The sequence below is a fragment of the Salvelinus fontinalis genome, chromosome 12 (assembly GCF_029448725.1).
Source record: "Salvelinus fontinalis isolate EN_2023a chromosome 12, ASM2944872v1, whole genome shotgun sequence".
Taxonomy (NCBI): domain Eukaryota; kingdom Metazoa; phylum Chordata; class Actinopteri; order Salmoniformes; family Salmonidae; genus Salvelinus; species Salvelinus fontinalis.
In genome coordinates, this window is record NC_074676.1 from 53,603,698 (window position 1) to 53,631,521 (window position 27,824).

At 41.5% G+C, this 27,824-nt stretch overlaps 1 protein-coding gene across 1 annotated transcript in view; it reads left to right on the forward strand.

Moving 5' to 3' along the window:
- The window catches only part of LOC129867600 (cadherin-13-like), a 276,247-nt gene that overhangs the window by 156,651 nt on the left and 91,772 nt on the right, over window positions 1-27,824 (forward strand). The window contains exon 2 of the mRNA XM_055941106.1: window positions 2,123-2,240. Coding sequence (XP_055797081.1) covers window positions 2,123-2,240 — 118 coding nt within the window. The remainder of the gene's footprint in view (window positions 1-2,122; window positions 2,241-27,824) is intronic.

Genomic DNA, 27,824 nt, shown 5'->3' on the forward strand with positions numbered 1-27,824 from the left:
TGCACCTGCAAATAAAACATATTTTACATTCATTACTTTTTTATCCCGTTCCCTAAGCCCACAGTACTTCCAAATCCACCATGCCCACTTGCCCAGACACACTCTGATGCACTGCACACTCAACTAACACATTAATTCATACACACACGCACACGTGCGTACGCACACACACACACACACACACACACTAGAGGCTCATACACACATACGTTCCAGCATATTCCTCTCAGCATGGTTACTCTGTCATAAAAGACTCCACATTTTCTCTTTATCTTTCATATTTTAATGTTAATTTAACACAGACTGAGCAGGGGGCCGGGTAGAAAGGTTATTCACTGCAGCAGGCAGATGTATAGTGACTATTATGACCGTTCTGTCTGTCTTTTACTGGGACATCCGTCAAAATGGCGCTGTCTTCCTGCTGCGCCTGGCAAATGCTCGGGCGAGCTCATGGCGATACGGCCACTTTGGTCTTATCCCCTAATGTAGTTGCCGTGCTGCTGTTGGAGATGCTCTTACTGTGTTGTCTTACTTCTTATTAAATTGGTCTGATATTGTTGATCCTCTGCCGAGGTGGAGAAACAGTGACAGCCTTGTCCCTACATGTCGTCAGGCCCTCGTCAAGCCGGCTGGCCCATAAATGTGACAAAAAATAATTGTATCTATTCTGACAGAGGCCCCCAGATATAATTGAAATTACATTTTGAGGCCGGCAGGAAATAGTGAATATTAGCAGATACATTAGATATAATGGGCTCTATACCTGAGGCCCTGCGAAACCCCTTATTATCCTTAGCAGACTGTACACCTCATTTCCAAACTACTGCATAGCTAAATGGTTAGCCATGATCCCACAGTCCAGGTATCTAGCCAATCCAAAATGACAGTCAGTTTCTGATTGACCCCAACCTCTAATAAGGATTGCTAAACTCATGGTTACCAACCATCAATACCAGACGTACAATCAGACATCAGCATTCTGCAAGAAGTCCTCTGCTGTACATTCCCCTGCTGTGCAATTACTGCACATCCCCATAGCCACCCTGTGGTATGAGAACTCATGTACCTGTACAGCATAATGATGACCTCTGGAATACTCATTTATTAGCACATCTCCTGCCTCTTACATGATAATCAGGCCAATTTATTTCAATAAATCACCTTTACGTCATCAAAAAACAGCATCATATCCCATAATTATCACATCCATATCCCTGATCTGATGATGAGTGAGAAAGAGCATCAGTCAATTTCCCCACCTGGCTGGCTACCTGCGCAGTTGCTGTTATCTCTCTGTGATCTCTCTTATTCTCTCCTCCAGTCAGTCAACCATTACAGTGACGGAAAGGAGCATTCTGACATTTTTGAGCGATGTCTTAATTACATTGAACTTTTGCTTTAACAACAACAGAGAGGACTCAGTGACTGGAGTAGTGATTAAAAATGTCCCTGAAGAGGCTGTATTTATTCTAACAGACATTTCCCCTCTTGTACGAAATAACATTTAAAAGAGGATGTTTTTTGTGTTGCACTATAGGTTATGTAATAATTGAAATGCCAATAAAATATCCATGTGAGTCACAATATGATGTGTTATCAGGGGTGTTATGATATGTGCACTGTTGATACTTTTCAGACTGTGCAATGAGAGCATTATTGTACTGTTTTGCAGAGGAGCTACCATCAGAAACGGTTAATAATTCTGCACTGTGACGATTGTCATGGCTGCAGCTTGAAACAATGTGAATGGAATAAGTTGGAGGACACCATGTCACTCCAATGGGTGCGTGTGGTGACAATATCACATGACCCATGAATGACCTCTGGTCTGAACAGTGATGAGATGAAGTGACACCTATTAAAGGATGTAAACTATAGATACAAAAGTATTTGGACACCCTTTCAAATTAGTGGATTTGGTTATTTCAGCCACACCCATTGCTGACAGGTGTATAAAATTGAGCACACAGCCATGCAATCTCCATAGACGAACATTGGCAGTAGAATGACGCTGTCTTCTGCTAATGATGTTAATTATCATTAAAGAAGTGTGTCAGAGAAGACAGCAGTTTTCCTGAAGTTGAACTTGACCTTTATCCTTCTCTTCTCTGTTGTCTGTCAGGTTGTCCATATTGGAACCCAGGAGGAGGGGGAGAAGGGATGCGTGCCTGGCTTTCAGGTGAAGGAGTACCAGGTGGAGTACAACAGAGGTTTCCAGAAGGACCATCCTCTCACACAAAGTGAGTGAGAGACCTGATACCATCCTGACATATGGAGGATTAGAGAAAGTCAAGCAGGCGCACAACACTTCAGATACAAATGTATTTAATTACTGTTATCTATCTTTCCTTCTCTGTCTCACTCATGGACACATACACATATGCATGCACGGACATACGCGCACACACATTTTCATGCAGACTGTAGCTCTACAGTTGCTCATTGTCTAGCTCCTAGCGTCAGGCAGTTTCCCCTGGGGTTGTAGAAGAGGTGATTATGTGTGGGCTGGCTGTTATGTTCCCAACATTCAGTATAATTCATGCAAAATCTTATTAAAAACAGGAAATAGAAGCAATGGTTTCCAAACACAACAACAACAAAATGTTACTGTGCTTATGAATTATTCTCCTTGATTGTGTGATGTTTACAAAACCTTGCTAAGCGATTCTCACCCGCAGGCTGCCGTGAGTTGTGGTGTCTTTAACTGAGAAACTCTGCTGTTGAGGGGAAAAAACACATCACACGGACACAGTCAGCCCGATTGGCATGTTAACTGTTGCGCAGGAATTTGCTCAATATCTCGAGAGGTCTCAATCCTCCTCAGTACACATATAGATATTTTACAGAATGTTAGAAAGAAGGGAATTCTTTACAGAAGTTTATTTGATCTCAGAGGAGAGTCATCGAGTTCATGACCAAGGTCATCACCACAGATACAGCAGTTCTATTGAGTCTGTTGCGAGAAGGCCTGGTCATCGTGACAGTGTTTCTATATGGCCTCCACAGAGCCCTGTACTGGGAGATCCCTCCCTCTCTTCCTCCAACAGCCCCCGCCTCATTACTGTCACAATTCACTGGTCCTCGGCTCCTGTGGGATCGGCAGTAATGTCTGCCTGCTGGTCTCTATCTCCAGCGGGATTTCTAGCCATGTCTGCTAGCTAGCTTCATACTGCTCAGCGAGATTAGTTATGGTTGCTTGCTTATGTTCTAGGTCCTCTGAGATTGACAGGGATGCCAACAGGGTACACAGCAGCATGAGTGTGGTGTTTCTTCTCAGCAACAATGAAAGATTGCAATGGTGAGAATGAGTCATTAAAGTGGAAATGACAGCATTTTAAAAACGTATCAAATATGAAACAAACCTAATATCATTCAAAAGTATCAAATTCCCAGTTTATGCTACAAAACCAACTTTATTAAAGGTGTTTAAAGTAGGTTATACTTGACAAATTCCATGACGTAGAGTAAGTCATTGTTGGCAGAATAGATGGATGCAGCTCAATGCATGATTAAAATAGATAATTCACAAATACATTTGTTTGCTGCCTCCAGCCATTCAGGATTCACTGTCTCAGTTAAATAACTCAATATTTTGAACAAAAACAGACAAATGTAACAAAGGCTGGGAAGGTCAATACAATCAAACAAGTCAGTCATTACTTTATTTATTTATTTTATTTTTATTTCACCTTTATTTAACCAGGTAGGCAAATTGAGAACACGTTCTCATTTACAATTGCGACCTGGCCAAGATAAAGCAAAGCAGTTCGACACATACAACAACACATAGTTACACATGGAGTAAAACAAACATACAGTCAATAATACAGTGAAAAATAAGTCTATATACAATATGAGCAAGTGAGGTGAGATAAGGGATGTAAAGGCAATAAATAGGCCATGGAGGCGAACAAAATACAATATAGCAAGTAAAAAAAAAACACTGGAATGGTTGGTTTGCAGTGGAAGAAGGTGCAAAGTAGAGATAGAAATAATGGGGTGCAAAGGAGCAAAATAAATAAATACAGTAGGTAAAGAGGTAGTTGTTTGGGCTAAATTATAGATGGGCTATGTACAGGTGCAGTAATCTATGAGCTGCTCTGAAAGCTGGTGCTTAAAGCTAGTGAGGGAGATAAGTGTTTCCAGTTTCAGAGATTTTTGTAGTTCGTTCCAGTCATTGGCAGCAGAGAACTGGAAGGAGAGGCGGCCAAAGGAAGAATTGGTTTTGGGGGTGACCAGAGAGATATACCTGCTGGAGCGCGTGCTATGGGTGGGCGTTGCTATGGTGACCAGCGAGCTGAGATAAGGGGGGACTTTACCTAGCAGGGTCTTGTAGATGACCTGGAGCCAGTGGGTTTGGCGACGAGTGTGAAGCGAGGGCCAGCCAACGAGAGCGTACAGGTCGCAGTGGTGGGTAGTATATGGGGCTTTGGTGACAAAACGGATGGCACTGTGATAGACTGCATCCAATTTATTGAGTAGGGTTTTGGAGGCTATTTTGTAAATGACATCACCGAAGTCGAGGATTGGTAGGATGGTCAGTTTTACAAGGGTATGTTTAGCAGCATGAGTGAAGGATGCTTTGTTGCGGAATAGGAAGCCGATTCTAGATTTAACTTTGGATTGGAGATGCTTGATGTGAGTCTGGAAGGAGAGTTTACAGTCTAACCAGACACCTAGGTATTTGTAGTTGTCCACATATTCTAAGTCAGAGCCGTCCAGAGTAGTGATGTTGGACAGGCGGGCAGGTGCAGGCAGCGATCGGTTGAAGAGCATGCATTTAGTTTTACTTGTATTTAAGAGCAATTGGAGGCCACGGAAGGAGAGTTGTATGGCATTGAAGCTCGCCTGGAGGGTTGTTAACACAGTGTCAAAAGAAGGGCCAGAAGTATACAGAATAGTGTCGTCTGCGTAGAGGTGGATCAGAGACTCACCAGCAGCAAGAGCGACATCATTGATGTATACAGAGAAGAGAGTCGGTCCAAGAATTGAACCCTGTGGCACCCCCATAGAGACTGCCAGAGGTCCGGACAACAGACCCTCCGATTTGACACACTGAACTCGATCAGAGAAGTAGTTGGTGAACCAGGCGAGGCAATCATTAGAGAAACCAAGGCTGTCGAGTCTGCCGATGAGGATGTGGTGATTGACAGAGTCAAAAGCCTTGGCCAGGTCAATGAATATGGCTGCACAGTACTGTTTCCTATCGATAGCGGTTAAGATATCGTTTATGACCTTGAGCGTGGCTGAGGTGCACCCATGACCAGCTCTGAAACCAGATTGCATAGCGGAGAAGGTATGGTGGGATTCGAGATGGTCGGTAATCTGTTTGTTGACTTGGCTTTCGAAGACCTTAGAAAGGCAGGGTAGGATAGATATAGGTCTGTAGCAGTTTGGGTCTAGAGTGTCTCCCCCTTTGAAGAGGGGGATAACCGCAGCTGCTTTCCAATCTTTGGGAATCTCAGACGACACGAAAGAGAGGTTGAAAAGGCTGGTAATAGGGGTGGCAACAATTTCAGCAGATAGTTTTAGAAAGAAAGGGTCCAGATTATCTAGCCCGGCTGATTTGTAAGGGTCCAGATTTTGCAGCTCTTTCAGAACATCAGCTGACTGTATTTGGGAGAAAGAGAAGTGGGGAAGGCTTGGGCGAGTAGCAGAGGGGAGGGCAGTGCTGTTGACCGGGGTAGGGGTAGCCAGGTGGAAAGCATGGCCAGCCGTAGAAAAATGCTTATTGAAATTCTCAATTATAGTGGATTTGTCGGTGGTGACAGTATTTCCTATCTTCAGTGCAGTTGGAAGCTGGGAGGAGGTGTTCTTATTCTCCATGGACTTTACAGTGTCCCAGAACTTTTTTGAGTTTGTGTTGCAGGAAGCAAATTTCTGCTTGAAAAAGCTAGCCTTGGCTTTTCTAACTGCCTGTGTATACTGGTTTCTAGCTTCCCTGAAAAGTTGCATGTCACGGGGGCTGTTCGATGCTAATGCAGAACGCCATAGGATGTTTTTCTGTTGGTTAAGGGCAGTCAGGTCAGGAGAGAACCAAGGGCTATATCTGTTCCTGGTTCGAAATTTCTTGAATGGGGCATGCTTATTCAAGATGGTGAGGAAGGCATTTTTTAAAAATATCCAGGCATCATCTACTGACGGGATGAGATCAATATCCTTCCAGGATACCTCGGCCAGGTCGATTAGAAAGGCCTGCTCGCTGAAGTGTTTCAGGGAGCGTTTGACAGTGATGAGTGGAGGTCGTTTGATCGCTGACCCATTACGGATACAGGCAATGAGGCAGTGATCGCTGAGATCTTGGTTGAAAACAGCAGAGGTGTATTTGGAGGGCAAGTTGGTTAGGATGATGTCTATGAGGGTACCCGTGTTTACGGAATTGGGGTGATATCTGGTAGGTTCATTGATAATTTGTGTGAGATTGAGGGCATCAAGCTTAGATTGTAGGATGGCTGGGGTGTTAAGCATGTTCCAATTTAGGTCGCCTAGCAGCACAAGCTCTGAAGATAGATGGGGGGCAATCAGTTCACATATGGTGTCCAGAGCACGGCTGGGGGCAGAGGGTGGTCTATAGCAGGCGGCAACAGTGAGAGACTTGTTTTTAGAGAGGTGGATTTTTAAAAGTAGGAGTTCAAATTGTTTCGGAACAGACCTGGATAGTAAAACAGAACTCTGCAGGCAATCCTTGCAGTAGATTGCAACACCGCCCCCTTTGGCCGTTCTATCTTGTCTGAAAATCTTGTAGTTAGGGATGAAAATGTCAGAATTTTTGGTGGTCTTCCTAAGCCAGGATTCAGACAAGGCTAAAACATCTGGGTTGGCAGAGTGTGCTAAAGCAGTGAACAAAACAAACTTCTAATGGCTTCTAATGTTAACATGCATGAAACCAAGGCTACTACGGTTACAGAAGTCATCAAAAGAGAGTGCCTGGGGAATAGGAGTGGAGCTAGGTCCTGCAGGGCCTGGATTCACCTCTACATCACCAGAGGAACAGAGGAGGAGTAGGATAAGGGTACGGCTAAAAGCTATGAGAATTGGTCGTTTAGAACGTTTAGAACAGAGAGTAAAAGGAAGTTTCTGGGGGCGATAAAATAGCTTCAAGGAATAATGTACAGACAAAGGTATGGTAGGATGTGAATACAGTGGAGGTAAACCTAGGTAATGAGTGATGATGAGAGAGATATTGTCTCTTGGCTAATAGGCTAGTTTATCTATTTATGTAGCTATTTATTTAGCAAGCTAAAAACACAGAGCCTAATGTTAGCTAGCTAACTAGCTGCTGGGAGGATGTCATTGGACGAATGGGTGAGTGGCCGACTTTTCACCCCCCATATCGTTTTCGGTGGCTACAGCTAGAGATGCAAGTGTCATCTGGTTAGCTAGCAAGAAATGTGAATCACTTTGCTAGCTAGCTATGCTGAACTTCAACAGCTTTTCCACAGTTAGCATATCTCTTAGTTGTCAAATGTATTTCAAATCAAATTGTATTTGTCACATGTGCTGAATACAACAGGTGTAGACCTTAGTGAAATGCTTACTTAAAACCCCTTAACCAACAATGCCGTTTTAACCTGTCTAGGATGAGGGTGCCGCTAGCGGCACTCCCCCCCCACCCCCACTGAAAAACCAGTGCCGCGAAATTCAAAAAAAATATTTTTTTAAAATATTTAACTTTCACACATTAAAGTCCAATACAGCTAATGAAAGACACAGATCTTGTGAATCCAGCCAACATGTCCGATTTTTAAAATGTTTTACAGGGAAGACACAATATGTAAAGATGTACATCTATTACCTAAAAACACATTAGCATAATCCACCATCTTTTATTTGTCCACCAACACCAGTAGCTATCACCAATTCGGCTAAACTAAGATATTTATAGCCCCTAACCAAGAAAAAAACTCATCAGATGACAGTCTGATAACATATTTATGGTATGGGATAGGTTTTGTTAGAAAAAGGTGCATATTTCAGGTAGATGGCATAGGTTACAATTGCACCCACCGTCACAAATGGACTAGAAAAACTACATTGAGCAACGTGTTTACCTACTTACTAATCATCAAACATTTCGTAAAAATACACAGCATACACTAATCGAAAGACACAGATCCTGTGAATACAGACAATATTTCAGATTTTCTAAGTGTCTTACAGCGAAAACACAATAAATCGTTATATTAGCATAGCACATAGCACATAGCAGCCCAGCATTGATTCTAGCCAAAGTGAGCGATAAAAGTCAACATCGCCAAAATATATAAATCTTTTCACTAACCTTCTCAGAATTCTTCAGATGACACTCCTGTAACATCATATTACACAATCCATATAGAATTTGATCGAAAATGTTTATATTTAGCCACCAAAATCATGGTTAGACAATGTGAAATGTAGCCCAGCTGGTGAGAAAATGTCCGTGCGCCACTTAGACAGTGATCTACTCTTATACATAAATACTCATAAACGTGACTAAAAAATATAGGGTGGACAGGGATTGATAGACAATTTAATTCTTAATACAATCGCGGAATTACATTTTTTAAATTATCCTTACTTTTCAATACAGTTTGCGCCAAGCGAAGCTACGTCAAAAAACATGGCGTCCTAAGCCACTAACATTTTTCGACAGAAACACGATTTATCATAATAAAAATGTCCTACTTTGAGCTGTTCTTCCATCAGTATCTTGGGCAAAGGATCCTTTCTTGGGTCCAATCGTCTTTTGGTGGAAAGCTGTCCTCTTGCCATGTGGAAATGCCAACTGCGTTCGGGATGAACTGGAAGCGTGCCCAGCAATTCACAGCGTTTCAGAAATAAATGTCCCAAAATCGCACTAAACGGATATAAATTGCTATAAAACGCTTTAAATTAACTACCTTATGATGTTTTTAACTCCCATAACGAGTAGAAACATGACCCGAGTAATATTACTCCCTCCACTAATGCTTGGAACAGGTGCGGGTCGGTGTCCTCTAGGCGCATGACGCAGCTCCAAAAGAGTGACTAGCCTCAGGGTTTTTTAATTTGTAGTGCCTGTGAACGCGCAATCGACCCCATTCAAATCGTCATCACGTAAAGGCATCCAGGGGAAGACGTAAGCAGTGTCCGTATACTCATAGCAATAACAGTGCCCTTTTAACTGACTCCAGATCAGGGGCCAAAATTTCTGAAATCTGACTCCATGTCAGGGAAATTGCTGTAGAATGGGCTCTGTTCCACTTAGAGACAAAATTTCAACTCCTATAGAAACTATAGACTGTTTTCTATCCAATAATAATAATAATATGCATATTGTACGATCAAGGATTTTGTGGGAAGCCGTTTCAAAAATTACACGATTAGCATAAATAGTCACAACAGCGCCCCCATCCTCAACAGGTTAAGAAAATACCCTGCCAAAAAAGTAAGAGATAAGATGAACAAATAATTAAAGAGCACCAGTAAATAACAATAGTGGGGCTATATACAGGGAGTGCCGGTACAGACTCAATGTGCCGGGTCACCGGTGTCGGGGTATTATGTACATGTAGGTAGAGGTATTAAAGTGACTATGCATAGATAATAACAGGGAGCAATAGCAGCATAGAAGGGTGTGGGGAGGGGGGGGAGGGGGGTAGCCATTTGATTAGCTGTTCAGGAGTCTTATGGCTTGGGGGTAGAAGCCTCTTGGACCTAGACTTGGTGCTCCGGTACCGCTTGCCGTGCGGTAGCAGAGAGAACAGTCTATAACTAGGGTGGCTGGAGTCTTTGACACAACCTGGTATGGAGGTCCTGGATGGCAGGAGGCTTGGCCCCGGTGATGTACTGGGCCGTACGCACTACCCTCTGTAGTGCCTTGTGGTCGGAGGCTGAGCAGTTTCCATACCAGGCAGTGATGCAATCGGTCAGAATGCTCTCAATGGTGTAGATGTAAAACCTTTTGAGGATCTGAGGAACCTTGCCAAATCTTTTCAGTCTTCTGAGGGGGAATAGGTTTTGTCGTGCGCTCTTCATGACTGACTTGGTGTGCTTGGAGCATGTTAGTTTGTTGGTGATGTGGACGCCAGGGAACTTGAAGCTCTCAACCTGCTCCACTACAGCCCCGTCGATGAGAATGGGGGCGTGCTCGGTCCTCCTTTTCCTGTAGTCCACAATCTTCTCCTTTGTCTTGATCACGTTGAGGTCGAGGTTGATGTCCTTGCACCACATGGTCAGGTTTCTGAACTCCTCCCTATAGGCGCTCATCATTGTCCGTGATCAGGCCTACCTACCACTGTTGTGTCATTGGCAAACTTAATGGTGGTGTTGGAGTCATGCCTCGCCGTGCAGTCATGAGTGAACAGGGAGTACAGGAGGGGACTGAGCACGCACCCCTAAGGGGCCCCCGTGTTGAGGATCAGCGTGGCAGATGTGTTGTTCCCTACCCTTAACACCTGGGGACAGGTCAGGAAGTCCAGGATCCAGTTGCAGAGGGAGGTGTTTAGTCCCAGGGTCCTTAGCTTAGTGATTAGTTTTGAGGGCACTATGGTGTTGAACGCTGAGCTGTAGTCGATTAATAGCATTCTCACGTAGGTGTTCCTTTTGTTCAGGTGTGAAAGGGCAGTGTGGAGTGCAATAGAGATGGCATCATCTGTGGATCTGTTGGTGCGGTATGCAAATTGGAGTGGGTCTAGGGTTTCTGGGATAATGGTGTTGATGTGAGCCGTGACCAGCCTTTCAAAGCATTTCATGGCTACAGATGTGAGTGCTACAGGTCAGTAGTCATTTAGGCAGTTTATCTTAGTGTTCTTGAGCACAGGGACTATGGTGGTCTGCTTGAAACATGTTGGTATTACAGACTCAGACAGGGAGAGGTTGAAAATGTCAGTGAAGACACTTGCCAGTTGGTCAGCGCATGCTCAGAGTACACGTCCTTGTAATCCGCCTGGCCCTGCGGCCTTGTGAATGTTGACCTGTTTAAAGCTGCTCTCATGCATGTTTCAGTGTTACTTGCCTCGAAGAGGGCATATAAGTTATTTAGCTCGTCTGGTAGGCTCGTGTCATTGGGCAGCTCTCGGCTGTGCTTCCCTTTGTAGTCTAATAGTTTGCGAGCCCTGCCACATCAGATGAACGTCGGAGCCCTTGTATTACGATTCGATCTTAGTCCTGCATTGAAGCTTTTCCTGTTTGATGGTTCGTCGGAGTGCATAGCGGGATTTCTTTTAAGCTTCCGGGTTAGATTTCCGCTCCTTGAAAGCGGCAACTCTACCATTTAGCTCAGTGCAAATATTTCCTGTAATCCATGACTTCTGGTTGGGGTATGTACGTACAGTCACTGTGGGGACGACGTCATTGATGAAGCCAGTGACTGATGTGGTGTACTCCTCAATGCCTTCAGAAGAATCCCGGGAACATATTCCAGTCTGTGCTAGCAAAACAGTCCTGTAGTTTAGCATCTGCTTCATCTGACCCCTTTTTAATAGACCGAGTCACAGGTGCTTCCTGCTTTAATTTTTGCTTGTAAGCAGGAATCAGGAGGATATAATTATGGTCAGATTTGCCAAATGGAGAGCGAGGGAGAGCTTTGTACGTGTCTCTGTGTGGAGTAAAGGTGGTGTAGAGTTTTTTCCCTCTGTCTGGTTGCACATTTAACATGCTGATAAATTTGTTTTACCGCTCTCAGTTCGTCGCATTTATTTTCCAGCAATTGAGCATTAGCTAGCAGTATTGAAGGCAAAGACAGATTAGCCACTCGTCGCCTGATCCTCACAAGGCATCTCCGTTTCCTTCTCCAGCGAATGACGGGATGAGGGCCTGTTCAGGTGTTTGGAGTATATGTTTCCCATCTGACTCATTAAAGAAAAACTCTTCGTCCAATTCGAGGTGAGTAATTGCAGTTCTGACGTCCCGTAGCTCTTTTCGGGCATAAGAGACAGTAGCAGCAACATTATGTACAAAACAAGTTATTAACAACGCGAAAGAAAACTAAATAGCACAGTTGATTAAGAGCCAATAAAACGGCAGCCATCCCCTCCGGTGCCATCTTCCACATTTTCATATTCAGAATCGATCAAATGGGCGGGCAGGCAGGCAAGTTCTCATTCAGTTGTCAAAACGTGGGTTGGGACAAGCATGCATTGGCAGGCAAGCTGCAGTAGGACAAGCTCGCTACTATTCCCCATCGTTTATCAGTGCAATTTGGGTAAAAAACAAACAAGCAGACATTGAATATCCCTTCGAGCATGGTGTAGTTATTAATTACACTTTGGATGGTGTATCAATACACCCAGTCACTACAAAGATACAGGTCTCCTTCTTAACTCAGTTGCCAGAGAAGTATACCGCTCAGGGATTTCACCATGAGGCAAATGGTGACTTTAAAACATTTTAATTGCAGTCATAAGAGAAAACTGAGGATGGATCAACAACATGGTAGTTATTCCACAAAACTAAACTGTGAAAAAAAGGAAGCCTGTACAGGCCAAAAAGGGCAAACTTGAAATGCATTTGAGGCTTAAGTCCTCTAAAGTTTTACATTTCTAACTCAATATAATAGACACAACTTGCCCTTGCAAAAAATGCATCAACCCCTACATATATGTACATTTATTATAATCCACACAATAGTTCAAACAAAATGAGCTGTAGCGAGAGAGACGGCATATGCTAAAGCCGATCAGAAAGAATGTCTTTAACCCTGCATTATACTATAACTTATTTTGAATGACAGTCATGAATGATGAATGATGCTCAGCTTTATGCTGCCAAATATAGCTTTATATTGAAAAATGGCCTTCTAAATGGCCATGCCTTAATAAATAAATGAAAAAGCTTCAACAGTAACTTTGCCGTTGGTTTCTTAGTTTGTTCACTTTATCCGTGAAATCAGCTCATTCACTCAGCCAGGCAAGCACAAACAGTATTATCGCTTTTCACACTTTACATTAGTGTGACAAAGGATAAATACCGGTAATCAATTAGTAACAAATTAGTCTGGCCTACGTGTGAAAAATCCCCCTCAATTACCGTAAGTAAGTGCCTCTGTGTGTCTAAAGAGAATGCTGGTTAAGGGTATAGTTTTTAATTGAAAAAATAAAATAAATCAGCAAATAAACCATATAATAGGTAGGGATTTAAATATCAAAGTATTTGTTAATCAACATCTTTGTGTTTTCATTAATAAAATAATGTTAATTATTTGATATAAAATAAAATACTTTTTCAAAATTCAGATGTTTACTTCAACTACATTTCAGTGATACCACCAGCTCCACGACCGCGAGTAAAATGTTGCTGAGATGATTGATGTACTGTACCAGACAAAAGTTTGGACACACTTACTTAATACCAGGGTTTTCTATTTTTTTTTACTATTTTAGGGAAGACATCAAAATTATGAGATAACACATATGAAATCATGTAGTGACCAAAAAAGTGTTAAACAAATCAAAATTATTTTATATTTGAGATTCTTCAAAGCAGCCACCCTTTGCCTTGATGACAGCTTTGCACACGCTTGGCATTCTCTCAACCAACTTCATGATGTAGTCACCTGGTATGCATTTCAATTAACACGAGCCTTTTTAAAAGTTAATTTGTGGAATTTCTTTCCTTCTTCATGCGTTTGAGTCAATCAGTTGTGTTGTGACAAGTTAGGGGAAGTATACAGAAGATAACCACATTTGGTAAAAGACCAAGTCCATATTATGGCAAAAATAGCTCAAATAAGCAAAGAGAAACGACAGTCCATTACTTTAAGACATGAAGGTCAGTCAATACAGAATATTTCAAGAACTCTGAAAGTTTCTTCAAGCGCAGTCGCAAAAACCATCAAGCGCTATGATGAAACTGGCTCTGACGAGGACCACCACAGGAAAGGAAGACCCAGAGTTACCTCTGCTGCAGAGGATAAGTTCATTAGAGTTACCAGCCTCAGAAATTGCAGCCCAAATAAATGCTTCAAAGTTCAAGCAACAGACACATCTCAACATCAACATCAGAGGAGACTGCGTGAATCAGGCCTTCATGGTCCAATTAATGCAAAGAAACCACTACTAAAAGGACACCATTAAGAAGAAGAGACTTGCTTGGGCCAAGAAACACGTGCAAATGGACATTAGACCAGTCCTTTGGTCTGATAAATCAAACTAAGATTTTTGGTTCCAACTGCCATGTCTTTGTGAGACGCAGATTAAGTGAACGGATGATCTCTGCATGTGTGGTTCCCACAGTGAAGCATGGAGGGGGAGGTGTGATGGTGTGGGGGTGCATTGCTGGGTATTTAAAATCCAAGGCAAACTTAACCAGCATGGCTACCACAGCATTCTGCAGCGATCTGCCATCCCATTGTTTTTCAACAGGACAATGACCCAAACCACACCTCCAGGCTGTGTAAGGGCTATTTGACCAGGAAAGAGAGTGATGGAGTGCTGCATCAGATGACCTGGCCTCCACAATCAACCGACCTCAACCCAATTGAGATGGTTTAGGATGAGTTGAACCGACAAGCCAACAAGTGCTCAACATATGTGGCAACTGTTAGAAAAGCAGCATTCCTCATGATGCTGGTTGAGAGAATGCCAAGAGTGAGCAAAGCTTTGAAGAATGTACAATATAAAATATATTTTGATTTTGTTGAACACTTTTTTGGTTACTACATGATTCCAAATGTGTTATTTCATAGTTTTGATGTCTTCACTATTATTCTACAATGTAGAAAATAGTAAAAAATATAGAAAAACCCTTGAATGAGTAGGTGTCAACTTTTGACTGGTACTGTATTTGTTGGATTGTCGTATTGTCAGTTTCTCAAGCCAAAACGTATTGATGCCATATAGACATGTGACCGACCGGCTCGATTCGGTCTTATGTAGCAACATTTAAAAAAATAAATTAAAAAAAAGGTTTTTACGTTGGGTAAAAGTAGAGACTTAGAGTTAGAAAATTATCATACACTGCAGTTGAGGAACAATGGGAAACTTTATCCTGTTAAAGTTGATAAACTTGTAAACTTACTTGTGAGAAAATGGCCTTTGAATGTTTTGGAACCTACTGGAGAGCTCTTCTTTGTCTACACACATTCAGCATTGTTCACACCCTCTTAAGCTTTAGCCCCACCCATCTCTTTAAGGATTCACATGTGAAACAAAGATTTCAAAGACTGGCTTATAATATGGTGTCATGGTGTATAATGATTGGAGACATGCGCAGGAATACGTAAAAGGGGGTTACATTTTCTCCACCCAAACAGAAAAGCGAAGTGTAGACCTCTAAATAATACACAGGATGAGACCCGTAAAACAAGTGCACAACAACACGTAGCATGGAAGCCGATACGATAGCACAATGACTTAATGAAACAAGACAGTCCGGGGTTGGTGGTAATGAATCCAGTTCAGTGACGCCTAGAAGGCTGGTGACGTAGACCTCCGGAGCTGGTGAACAGAATGAGCAGCAGTACCGGGGGGATCCATGACATACGGGTGTGTTTGTAAATTTAATCTGGAGTGCCAGAGTGTGCTCTGGGTGTTCTAAAACTTGGCATGGTCAGATTGTCCGTTCGTAAATTCAATCTTTCGCTCTCGGAGCATACACTGGATGCTCTGGCCGAGGAGTATGGTTGATCCAAGCGTTCTGACCTAACAATTGCAGTCAAGCAACCAAGCTGACTGGCTAACGGTGGCTAGCTTGCTAGCTACTTCCAGACACAAACGAACAGCTCACTCTGAACATTTTACTCACCCTAGCAGAGCTGGTTAGGCTGCTATGTTATCCAGAGTGTTGGTGACTGCAACTGTGCTGCTTGCAACAATTTAATTACATGTTTTTGCCAATGTTTACTGAAACCGGCCATACTCAATGAGTGTTGAGCATTTGTAAAATTTGTCAGTTATTCTGCGCTCTGGCACACTCAGACGAGACTGCTCTGAAATTGGAGTAGATCGCCAGGGTGAATTTTCCAGCTTTGTCTATCAAATTTTGTCGCAATAAACATTCTATTGAATAGTTACTTACATAGTGGAGTCTATTGCTTAGATATGTAGCTAGCAGGCTAAACAATGAACCATAATCCCAAACTCATAACTGTAATGAATACTCAGGGAGAAAAAGGTGTAGATTCACGTGCAGAACGCGGCAGATGTTTATTAAGCCTTCGCAGAAGGCAGGAATCGTGGTCACAGGCAGACAATGGTCGAACACAGGTAGGCAGTCAAAAAAGAACTCTCACAACCATACTAACAGAAACTAAATAGGGAGCTGATGAGACGAGTTGAGAAACGAACACAGGTGAAATCAATGAACAAAAATGAAAGACATGGCTACGTTCCAGAATACAAAGAAACAGGGCTACATTCAAGAGCACAAAGAAAAGAAAAACAAGGTTGACTAAGAAAAGAAAAGCAGAACCTTACAATAACATTACTACCCTGCATGAATCTGCAGGTAGCTAACCAATCAAGTTCAATGTTAGCTAGCTAATATTATGCTATAACTAGCAAAGTAAATGGCTCTGAGGTACAAATAATATTACTATGCAGATCCTACACGTAACGTTAGCTAGCCAGCCAGCTAACTAGCTAACAGTACACTTTAACTTCTTTCAGCTAGGGGGCAGAATTTTTATGTTTGGAAAAATAACGTTCCCAAGGTAAACGGACAGTTCAGAGGCTCATTTTGTAGAGGAAGCCCCTCCCATCAGAACATACCAAGTACTAATTGATTAAGCAATTACCATCATCAAAGCCTACATTTTCCACTCAGCTAAACATCATGAATTATATACATTGCACCTCTGCAATCTGTTTCTCATGATACAATATAACAATATAATACAATTACAAAATCACATCACTACTGACATGGTGTCTTTCAATATGCCCATTTACATGAACGAGCCATTCGGGACGGGCACTACAAAGCCAGCCCGATTGCCGTAGCTCTGGTCCTTATCCCAGTATACCTGGAAGCTACAGAGACGGAGAGAGAGGAACAGAACCAAACAAACAATGCCCTCATCCATAACATTAATAAGTACAATAAACGTTGCTTAAATTAAACATGAACGCTTGTCTGTATGTTCTTTATACCATAAACTGTTACTGACGGGAGGTAACAATAAAGTGTAATGTATGTACTAAGACAGCGAAGTTAACTTGTGTGTCGACCCACATTGTTAACGTAGCTGATAACGGAGCAGGGAGAGGCGATGTGTGTGTGTTAGTGTACCAAACGCTGCCCGCGGCCAGTGACAGACTTCTTCGTCACATGTGCCCTCTGGTGATAAGAAATTAGTATTAACGGCAAGCACTGCGATACACCGAATTGTACCACAGCATACTGCACGCTATACTGCCTTAATATGCAGCTTTTAAATGAGGAACCACTGTGTGTAAAGCTTTTAGAGACCCAGAAAGACACACAGCTGTAATCACTGCCAAAGGTGATTGATTCTAACAAGTATTGATTCAGGGGTTTGACTACTTAAGTAAATGAGACATTTCTGTATTATATTTTCAATACATTTACAACAAATTCTAAAAAGGTGTTTTCACTTTGTCATTATGGGGTATTGTGAGTAGATGGATGATATGTTTAAACATTTTTTTATCCATTTTGAATTCGGGCTGTAACACAACAAAATGTGAAAAAAGTCCAGAGGTATGCACACTTTCTGAAGGCACTGTAAAAGCTAAAAAAGTTTGAGAGGGTTTGTCTACTGTTCCCTCGTTAGATTATAGCTCATCTCGCTCCTGCTAACATTCATTGTTGATCTTGTTTTTTTTGTGTGCATAACCAGGGGCACAACTTTGGTTTAATAAGTGGGGGGACATACATTTAAAAAAAAAATTCAGTCAGAAAACACTCCAAACAGCCTAGCTCGGAGGTGTCCGCATGATCCTAAAGCACACCGTTGCCTCGTTTTGTATCACATTCCAATGACAAAAATGCAATTTCAGAATGTGCACCATCCACAGTGAAAGTTGCACCCCTGTACATTACTGAGGTAGAGAGAGCCTACCTTTTCACGATTGTTTGATCAATAGGACTGTAAAGTTACCAAATGTAAGAGGGCTCTCCTGGTATTTACATGTAACTCACCACCTGGATTCGGTCTTATGTAGAAAAATGTGTTTTTTCTATTTTTTACATTGGATAAAAGTAGAGACTCAGAGCTACTAAATTGGATACCATACACTGCATTTGAGAAGATCGCCTTTGAATGCTTTGGTATCTAGTGAAGCGCTCTTCTTTGTCTACACCCATTCAGCATCGTTCACACCCTCTTAAGCTTTAGCACATGGAAGTTCACATGTTCGAGAAGGCATTTCTGCCAAAAAACGCATTTTGATAATAAATAAAAAAGTACATTCAAACGGCTCTCCTGTGAAGTGGTGACTTGCGACATATGCCTAGTGTCCTGAATTGGGTCACATATTTGCAGAAATTCATTCAGGTGTATTATGTGGCTTTTAGTGAATGCTTTCTAATGATCTAAATTCATGCTGTTGCTACTGCCTGCAAACACACAGTCCAGTTCAAAGTGAATGATGGCAGGCCCATGTGGCAAATGGCTTATTTGCATATAGGCCTACTGTAGCTCTGATTGGCTACGGTGCACCAGTCTGTGTAGAGTCCGGTCCTAGACAAGACTGACATGCTTTTATTAGGTTTTATTTACTGCAGTGTCTATATATTGTCCAAATGAACGGCCCCTTTCCCACTCTATATTGCTATAGAATTTTCACAAATGCCTTACACTACGTCATTCCCAAACATTATATGAAAGTATGAAAACTTGAAAATGACCATATCTCAGTACTCGCTTATCAACATAAAAAATGTGTCATATTCCTCTGTATGTGTATGAACCTATTTTATAGGACTGTATGTATATTAACCTATTTTATAGGACTGTATGTATATGAACCTATTTTATAGGACTTGATGTTGCTAAAATGCTGTCAGTTTCACTTAAAGATTTAACTAGTCTCGTTACTGATAAATTAGTGTGGCGTGTGTATGTACATGCAGTCACAGCCTGACATTTCATTAATGACAGAAAAGTCATGGTTCATAGTGGCATTTGACTATAGAACACACTTCTGAAGTGGCACTGCAGAGGGAGTGCTGCTTTTTCAGTACAACAAAACATATTTTATATTCTCTACCGTAACATGACGACTCTGCCCAAGTTTTGTCTTTCAATATTTTTTATTTCATTGTGCTTGATTGGGAGAAGCAGTGAGGCATTTTGTAATCGTGAGGTCCAGCGAGACAGAGCATAGTTCAGTTTTAGTGCACCGCTCTGGGACAGCAGTACACTTCCATTACCTTGAATATGCTCCTGTCAGCAGAAACACAACACACCATGGGGGGTTAGCACACAAACATTTCCTCACACAGACGAGTAGATAGTCTACTTCACAACACACCTTCCCCCGAGACACACATCCTTGTACACACATTCTCAATGAAAAAAAGCTTTGACACAGCTTTTGTCTAAAATATCTTCTAGCCCAATTGGAAGAGATGCACGGTTGCTGAAATAGTTTAGCAAGAAGATAAAGAGTTAGTATGCTTGGCTATAGCATAAGCACTCAGACTGCAGGGAATCAGGGACAGAGGGATGCAGTCAGATTCATTAGACACTGCAGCACAAAGCAGACTGAGCCCCTGTGAGCTGCAGGTCGGCTTTGTAGTGAGGCTGTGCAGTGAGCCAGTCAGAGAGACACTGACTCAGGCTGGGTGCTGGCTCTGTAGGTGACACATGCAGATTTATTTAAATCGGCCCAGCTGCACTCCTATCCCTCGCCCGTATTCAGGCAGGGAAGTCCTGTAATTACCAGGATAGGGGCGGTATGTAGAGGGCCGCTACATGTTTGGGAAGGCCTAGGTCAAGGACATTCATCTTTCTAATGGGTTCTGTTAGAAACTAGGCAGCGACCAACAGACACAGTCACATTCACACTCAAGTACCATTTCTTCCAGATGGACAACATCTAATTACATGAATAATTGATGTCAGAAATGCAAATGGAAATCCATAAGCAAATGTGCAGAGAGCGGATGGCGTGAATAAAGAGGAAGTTATCACCGCCACCGCCCCTGTCCCATTCCGCACCTGTCCTGCCTAACTGACGAAGTGATGTTAAGCATATATACATGATCAGACGTCCTCGGAATAGCATACTCTATAAAACACACTGTTCCAGACTCATTGTGCTTCTGGTATAGTAGGCAGCTTTCAGCTTTCTGTCTGACTCTAAATTAGTTGGACATAGAAAAGTCCAATGTATTGAACCTAGATGTTATGTGAGGTGAGCCTATTCTTTCAATTCTTCAGCATATTCTTTGAAGGCATAGTTAACCTTCTCTTGCGGTAAGCTTGGTCTGAAAAGCAAAACTCAAAATGAAATAATTTGCTTTTAAATGGAAAAAGTAATAGAGACCCTGTAATAGAATAGACTTTGAGTGCTTTCATATTAGCGATGTGGAGAGTAGTTCAATCAGGTATGTTAGTTTTAGTGCTGGAGTTTTAGAGTTGGGCAGATTGGAAATGTATATCTCCTCTGTTTGGTAATGAATAAAAAATGTAATGTCGCTCAATTTATGAAAACCCAATGAAATTGATCCTGTAATCTCTCTGAGCACACTCTCACGAACTCAACATGAGCTCCAGTATCAGTAAGGCATTATACCTCGCTGAAATAAAATGTGATGGTACAAAAACAAACTGTATTCTGATACAGAACCCCACTACCAGTGGGATTTAGAGTGTCACTTTCAAACACATCCCAGCAAAATCACAAACCAAAGGCAGCCACTCACATTTCTACCAATTTTGACTTCTCAGCACTTTAGGCAGCACGGCAATAGAAATCACTTTTACTGTGCCATAACTAAAGTTGGAGCTCAAGTAGGAGCTCAAGTTCTCACCAGTTGATGTCTCATAGAGAAAAAAAACTATGTAGAAGACATTTAATTATAACCTTTTTTTAACTAGGCAAGTCAGTTCAGAACAAATTCTTACTTACAATGTCAGCCTAACCCAGACAATTGTGCACCACTCTATGAGACTCCCAATCACAGTCCGATGTGATACAGCCTAGATTTGAACCAGGGACATTAGTGACAAACTCTTGCACTGAGTTGCAGTGCCTTAGACACTCGAGAGCCCAAGTGTTTCACTTACAATGGCATCTCATAAAGTTGTGCTCATTGCTTCAAGAGTTCAAATACAATACATAATTGCAATGCAGTTATTGAGGTTTTTGAAACTTCTCTTCCAGCATTATATCAGGCAGAGCCACACCTCCATTAGCTTTATGAGGGACTCTTCCTATGCATAATGGACAGTTGAGGATAGAGCCCTCTCCTCTGAGCCCATGGCTTATTAACTGTATTGAGCTCCTATGACAGGATCCCTGTCTCTACCCTGTATTCACTCTGACTTGATCATCGGGACAATTTGAAAGTACTTTGATTCTGAAATAGCCTACTGGTTTTAGATAAATTGGTTAAATGTAACATGCTCTCTTTGTTTTATTTTTTACTTCTTGAGGTTCCGCTTCAAGATTTGAGTGTACATGATAAAGTACTCTGTCCTTGTGCTCCAGGCACCCACTCACACACATTCGCAGTAGCATGTTTGTGGACCCCCCCTGCACACGCACACAATTGGCAGTTTTCAAGATTTGTTCATTTGATAAGCGCACCAACCTTGAGACCTATTCACCCACAACAAAATCTTCTATCATGTTGAATATTAAAGAGAGTATTAAAGAGAGATTTATATTCTGTCTGTTTTTCCCTACACATAACTTCCTCTGAATTCCCATTCCCGTGCATGTATACTTTGTTGGTGGCGCTGTAAGTAATCATTTTCAATAGTATGTTTGCATTGCCTCATGCTACATTTGTCAACTTGATGGTTGACTTGAAGGACCTTTTAAAATATGAGTTTCTTGCCACAAAGCCAACAGTTTTTTAAAGATTTGCTTTGTAAATAGTCTATTATCCATCGATCAACCTTTTACTAGACCGCTGGTGTCATAGTAAAGTCCATAGCTGTTAGTGTAACCTGAATATCTGAAATCTCCTACTGTTGCTCTACTTTCTAACTCCGGGTGATTTCTGAAAGACATGGTTGACTTGAGGACTGGGGTTCCCAGTGTTTTCCGCATGGCAGCATTCATATCCAGATCATGCCACTCTCATGGCTGTAGTAATTCTGCTACATTAATCACTTTCCTCTGTTCCAGCAGGACCCACTGTCTCTTTTCCGGTATATTTTTAATTGACTATAAATCAGGTGTGCTTTTGACAAATTACAGTAATTACAGAGGCAATTATGGTGAGAGCGAGTGTTTCCCTCAGAAAAAAAAGGTGTCGGCGGGGAGTGATCCTGTTGTGTTTGAATGGGTACAACCAGGCTAGGATCCGCCATGGCACTTAGTTACCACAGCCTGTCCTCTCCCTAGTAAGGCACACTGACCTACCGAGGCACAGTTACCCGGGGCGGGACTGTTATGTGGGGCAGGAAGTGAGGGACTCTGCTGAGGGATAGAGAAGGTTGGGAGGAAGAGAAGAGAGAGGGAGCAGGAAGAGATGCATACATTACTGTACTATGGTGCAGAGGGAGCAGGGAAGTGTTGTTAGTTAGTTATCCACCTTCCTGCCGTGCTGCCACACCTGCAGCTAGCTGAGAGCCGGCACCATTGGTTGGTGAGAGAGACAGCCTGACTGCCTGGCCAAAGAGAGCATCCGGGGCACAGGGCCAACCATGCCAGGATCCCATCTGCAAGCACCACACAGTTTGGCTCCATTTGATCTGCTTTCCTCAGAAAAATCGGCAGTGATCGCCTCACTAACCTACTTACAATACATCTGCTAGATTTAACTAACTTTGTTCACATCAACACTCCGGCAAGAAATAACCAAACATGTTTAATTCAAGACAGCCTGTTCACCAAGGAGGGTGTTCATCAATTAGTAACATGAGCTTTTCAATTGCAGCTTTGAAGAAGAATTTAAGAGTTGCATTTTCTGAGCATCTACAAACTGTCACGATTAATAACCTCTTGTGTCCAGCGTTCTCCTGCTGTTCTGTTGGCGCTGTAGAACGTTCTCTACCAAAATGTTCTACTAAAGAATGAACATGGTACTCGTTTGGTATTCTTGATGCATTTGGTTTGGATGAAATCCATACAGTGCTTGTGAAACTCAGTATATTATAATTATAGATATAATGTAGAAACATGAAAAGGGTTTTGATGTCTAAACAGTCTCCCACAAAATATACATTTTCAAAGCCTTACCTTAAGTAAGTCCCAGTCCCGTGTGGCTCAGTTGGTAGAGCATGGCGCTTGCAACGCCAGGGTTGTGGGTTCAATTCCCACGGGGGGACCAGGATGAATATGTATGAACTTTCCAATTTGTAAGTCGCTCTGGATAAGAGCGTCTGCTGAATGACTTAAATGTAAATGTATGTAAAAAGTAGTCTGTTGTTGTCCAAATTATGCATTCACTTGGTGCAATTACACACACACACACACGGTGAACCCATGGAACCACATAGAGAGTTTTTTTCGACTGAGTGGGGGAATGGGGTCTGGGACTCTGTTATCATGCACGATACTGTGCTCTACCCATCACAGATCACTTCTTCATTAGTTCATATAGCCTCTTCACAAAAGATCACAGCACTCCATCATAGTCTTCATAGTCTTTACATGTTCAAACATGAGAGATGTGACAGCGGTTTACAGTGTTCATACAATACACTATCTCCCTAATCAGTGAGCAAAACAGTATGACCTGATTTTATAGATCGGATATTATGTTCTAAATTCACTTCAGAAGGGGTTTGTTTACCTTTTCTACAGTTGCACAAATTTAAGGTAAGTTACTCAAGACATTGAATGTTGCAAATTGTACCCATCAACAACCTTGGATAATGACGGGTGTGATCGTAGAGTTGCAGGTATAATCTTTTGTTGAATGTTTTCTGCCTCATCCGTGGTTTTCACTCCTGATGGCAATCAGAGCTGTTGGATGTGCTCCCAGGTCCTTCTCTCCTGAGTGGCCACAGAAAGTGCTGAGTAACTTGGCTAGAGAAGCCAACATGGCTGAACTGGCTTCCTGAGAGCCTATCTATCTGCCTGTGTCTTGTGCTGTAGAGAGCTGGAGCGGCCCGGACCGGTGTGACAGATCAGGCTGTTACTGCTGCAGGCAGAACGTTTTTCCACTGTTAAATGACTGCAAACCTCCCCTACTAGTCAGACCTATTGAACACAATGCTTTCAGAGAACATTGATAATCACACCAGAGTCTAAGCCGGGGAGGGGAGTTCTACTAAGCTAAGATGGTCATACCAAGGATCATTTAGCTTTTAGATTTAACATCTCAGAACCCCTTTGGGTATACATTTTATTTTGGCCTTACTGCTATTAGCCACTTCATACAGTAGCAGTCAAAAGTTTAGACACACCTACACATTCAAGGGTTTATCTTTATTTGTACTATTTTCTACATTGTAGAATAGTAGTGAAGACATCAAAACTATGAAATAACACATGGAATCATGTAGTAACCCAAAAAGTGTTAAACAAATGTAAAAATAAGCTTGTTTTTCTCCAATGTTTGTAAACATTTTAAGTTAAATACTTTATAAACATTGTAAATGCAACATTGTAAAAAAAACACTGTATAGCCTCATACCATGTTTAATATAATAATTTTGATTGCATGGATGGTCAGTCCTTGCATCCATAGCTCTGTCTATTAATCTGAGAGTGGTTACATTTCTCCAGGCCCATCCCTCAGCTTTTTACCAAAACAGAGGCGTCCAGGTTTTGTTATTGTTTCATCTTTCTATTTGCCCTTTAAACAGCTGCATATTATCACGATATCAAAGTGTCACCAACAAAAAGGTGAACAATAGGCCTACAGCAAATGCAGCATATGGCATACATTTTCACATGTAAATAGCACTTTTCAGTAGTGCTCAAAGCATGCCATTCCTTGAGCGCAGCATTTATTTTTCAACTCGAATGAATGAGCCCAATCAGTGATTCATGACAACAAAATCATAAACAACAGAGTGAGGCTGGCTAATAAGTCCTTAGTTTTGGGGTTATGCTCAGGTAATACAATTTGGCTAATCTATACTTCCATTTCCAAGTCCTATTCTTGAAGATCAAGGGGTATAGCATTTACTGGAATTACTGGAATTCTGATAGACTTTGGTTTTTAATGTAAATATATAATTTTACGTGTTATTATATGTAGTAGAAAGCGATGGATTAGAAGAAGCCTACATAACCAACCCATAAAGTAAAATTCAACATCCACATATGGCCAGCTTTGTAAACTTTAACATCTAACGCCTCACAAACCTGGATCCGGGAGCACACCCATCAAAAAAGCTGACTAGCATAGCCTAGCCTAAAGCCACAGGGATATCATATAATAAAATGTTCATGAAATCACAAGTCCAAGACACCAAATGAAAGATACACATCTTGTGAATCAAGCCATCATTTCTGATTTTTTAAATGTTTTACAGGGAAGACACAATATGTAAATCTATTAGCTAACCACGTTAGCAAAAGACACCACTTCTTTACTCCACCATTTTTTTCCTCCATCAGTAGCTATCACAAATTCGACCAAATAAAGATATAAATAGCCACTAACCAAGAAACATATTTATTGTATAGCATATGTTTTGTTAGAAAAATGTGCATATTTCAGGTATAAATCAGAGTTTACCATTGCAGCCACCATCACAACTCTCACCAAAGCGACTAGAATAACTACAGAGACCATCGTGTATTAGCTAATTACTCATCATAAAACATTTATTAAAAATACACAGCGTACAGCAGATGAAAGACACAGATCTTGTGAATCCAGCCAATATTTCAGATTTTCTAAGTGTTTTACAGCGAAAACACAATATAGCGTTATATTAGCTTACCACAATAGCAAACATCACAACAGCATTGATTCAAGGCAAAAATAGCGATAACGTATAAACCACCAAAATATATTAATTTTTTCAATAACCTTCTCAGAATTCAGATGACAGTCCTATAACATCATATTACACAATGCATATAGAGTTTGTTCGGAAATGTGCATATTTAGCGGCACAATTCGTGGTTATACAATGTGATTAGTGGCCAAAATTTCAAGAAATCTGTCCGGCGCCATCTTGGAGAGGCACCTATTCTAATCGAAAACTATTCATAAACTTGACTAAAAAAATACAGGTTGGACAGCAATTGAAAGACAAATTAGTTCTTAATGCAATCGCTGGGTTACCTTTTTAAAATTAACGTTACTTCAAGCATACAGCGTGCGCTAAAGCGAGACCGCACCGGTCTCATGGCGGAATTATTATTTGACATTTGTCAACATAAATACGAATTAACAACATAAAGATTGCTTACTATTTGCCGAGCTTCCATCAGAATCTTGGGCAAGGTGTCCTTTCTCCAGAACAATCATCTTTTGGTTGAAAGATGTCCTCTTCTCATTGCTAAATAGCAGCTAACGACAGCCACCCACTGGAGAGGTGCCCAACTAGTGAAAGCGCGTCACAAAGAAATCCAGGAAAATCGCAATAAACTAATATAAACTGCTATAAGTCGGTTTAAATGAACTACCTTATGATGTCTTTAACACCTATAACGAATAAAAACATGACCGGAGATATAGAACTACTAAAACGAAAGCGTTTGCAGGACGCCATTGTGATGTCTTCTTGCGCCAGATGCCCAGTTGAAAAGAATGGGTACTTTCGTTCCATGATGATTTATAGTGGCCCAGATTGCGCAATCCACTCCATTCAAATTCTCCCCGCTTACTGACATCTAGAGGAAGGCGTATGCAGTGCATTTAGCCCGATGGCTTACATGGGGACTTATAAACCGACCTCAGAACAGGGACCTCGATTTCTGAAATCTCACTCCCTGACAGGAAATGTGCTGCAGAATGTGTCAAGAAGTTAACATTGATTTATGCTGAAATATGCAAATTTTTCGAACAAAACATATGCTATACAATAAATCTGTTATAAGACTGTCATCTGATGAAGTTGTTTCTTGGTTAGTAACTATTTATATCTTTATTTGGTCGAATTTGTGATAGCTACCTATGCAGTAAAAAAAATTGTGAAAATATGCGGTTGGGTCTTTTGCTATCGTGGTTAGCTAATAGAAATACATATTGTGTTTTCGCTGTAAAACATTTTAAAAATCGGAAATGATGGCTGGATTCACAAGATTTGTATCTTTCATCTGGTGTCTTGGACTTGTGATTTCATGATATTTAGATGCTAGTATTTACTTGTGGCGCTATGCTAGGCTATGCTAGTCAGCTTTTTTACTGATGAGGGTGCTCCCGGATCCGGGATGAGTACCAAGTAGAAGTTTTAATGTATATTATGTCAGTTCGGTTGTCATCTGGCACATTCTCATCAATGATAGAATGACAAAGTCTACAGTGGAAAGTCTACACATCAGAGTTATCGGATGCACATGGAATTGTTGTTCACTTTAAATGTTTGAATATGAAATTTTTCGTGATGGGATGAAATGGGATTTTAGCTTCTAAAAAATGTGAGAATTGGGTTTCCATGAGTGAATTAGGCCCGACTCAGTGGCCCGCCCATGTGAAGAGACATAGGATGTAAATTATGAAACACACCCCTTTTCTCCCTCCGCTATATAAGCCATTGACGAAAATGTAACCTCCTGTTCCAAGTACGTGAGGTCTGCAGCCTCTGTGTTAAAATGGACTAACATGTCAACTACAGAACTAAGCCAACATCAGCGTGAGCTTTGGCTGCGAAT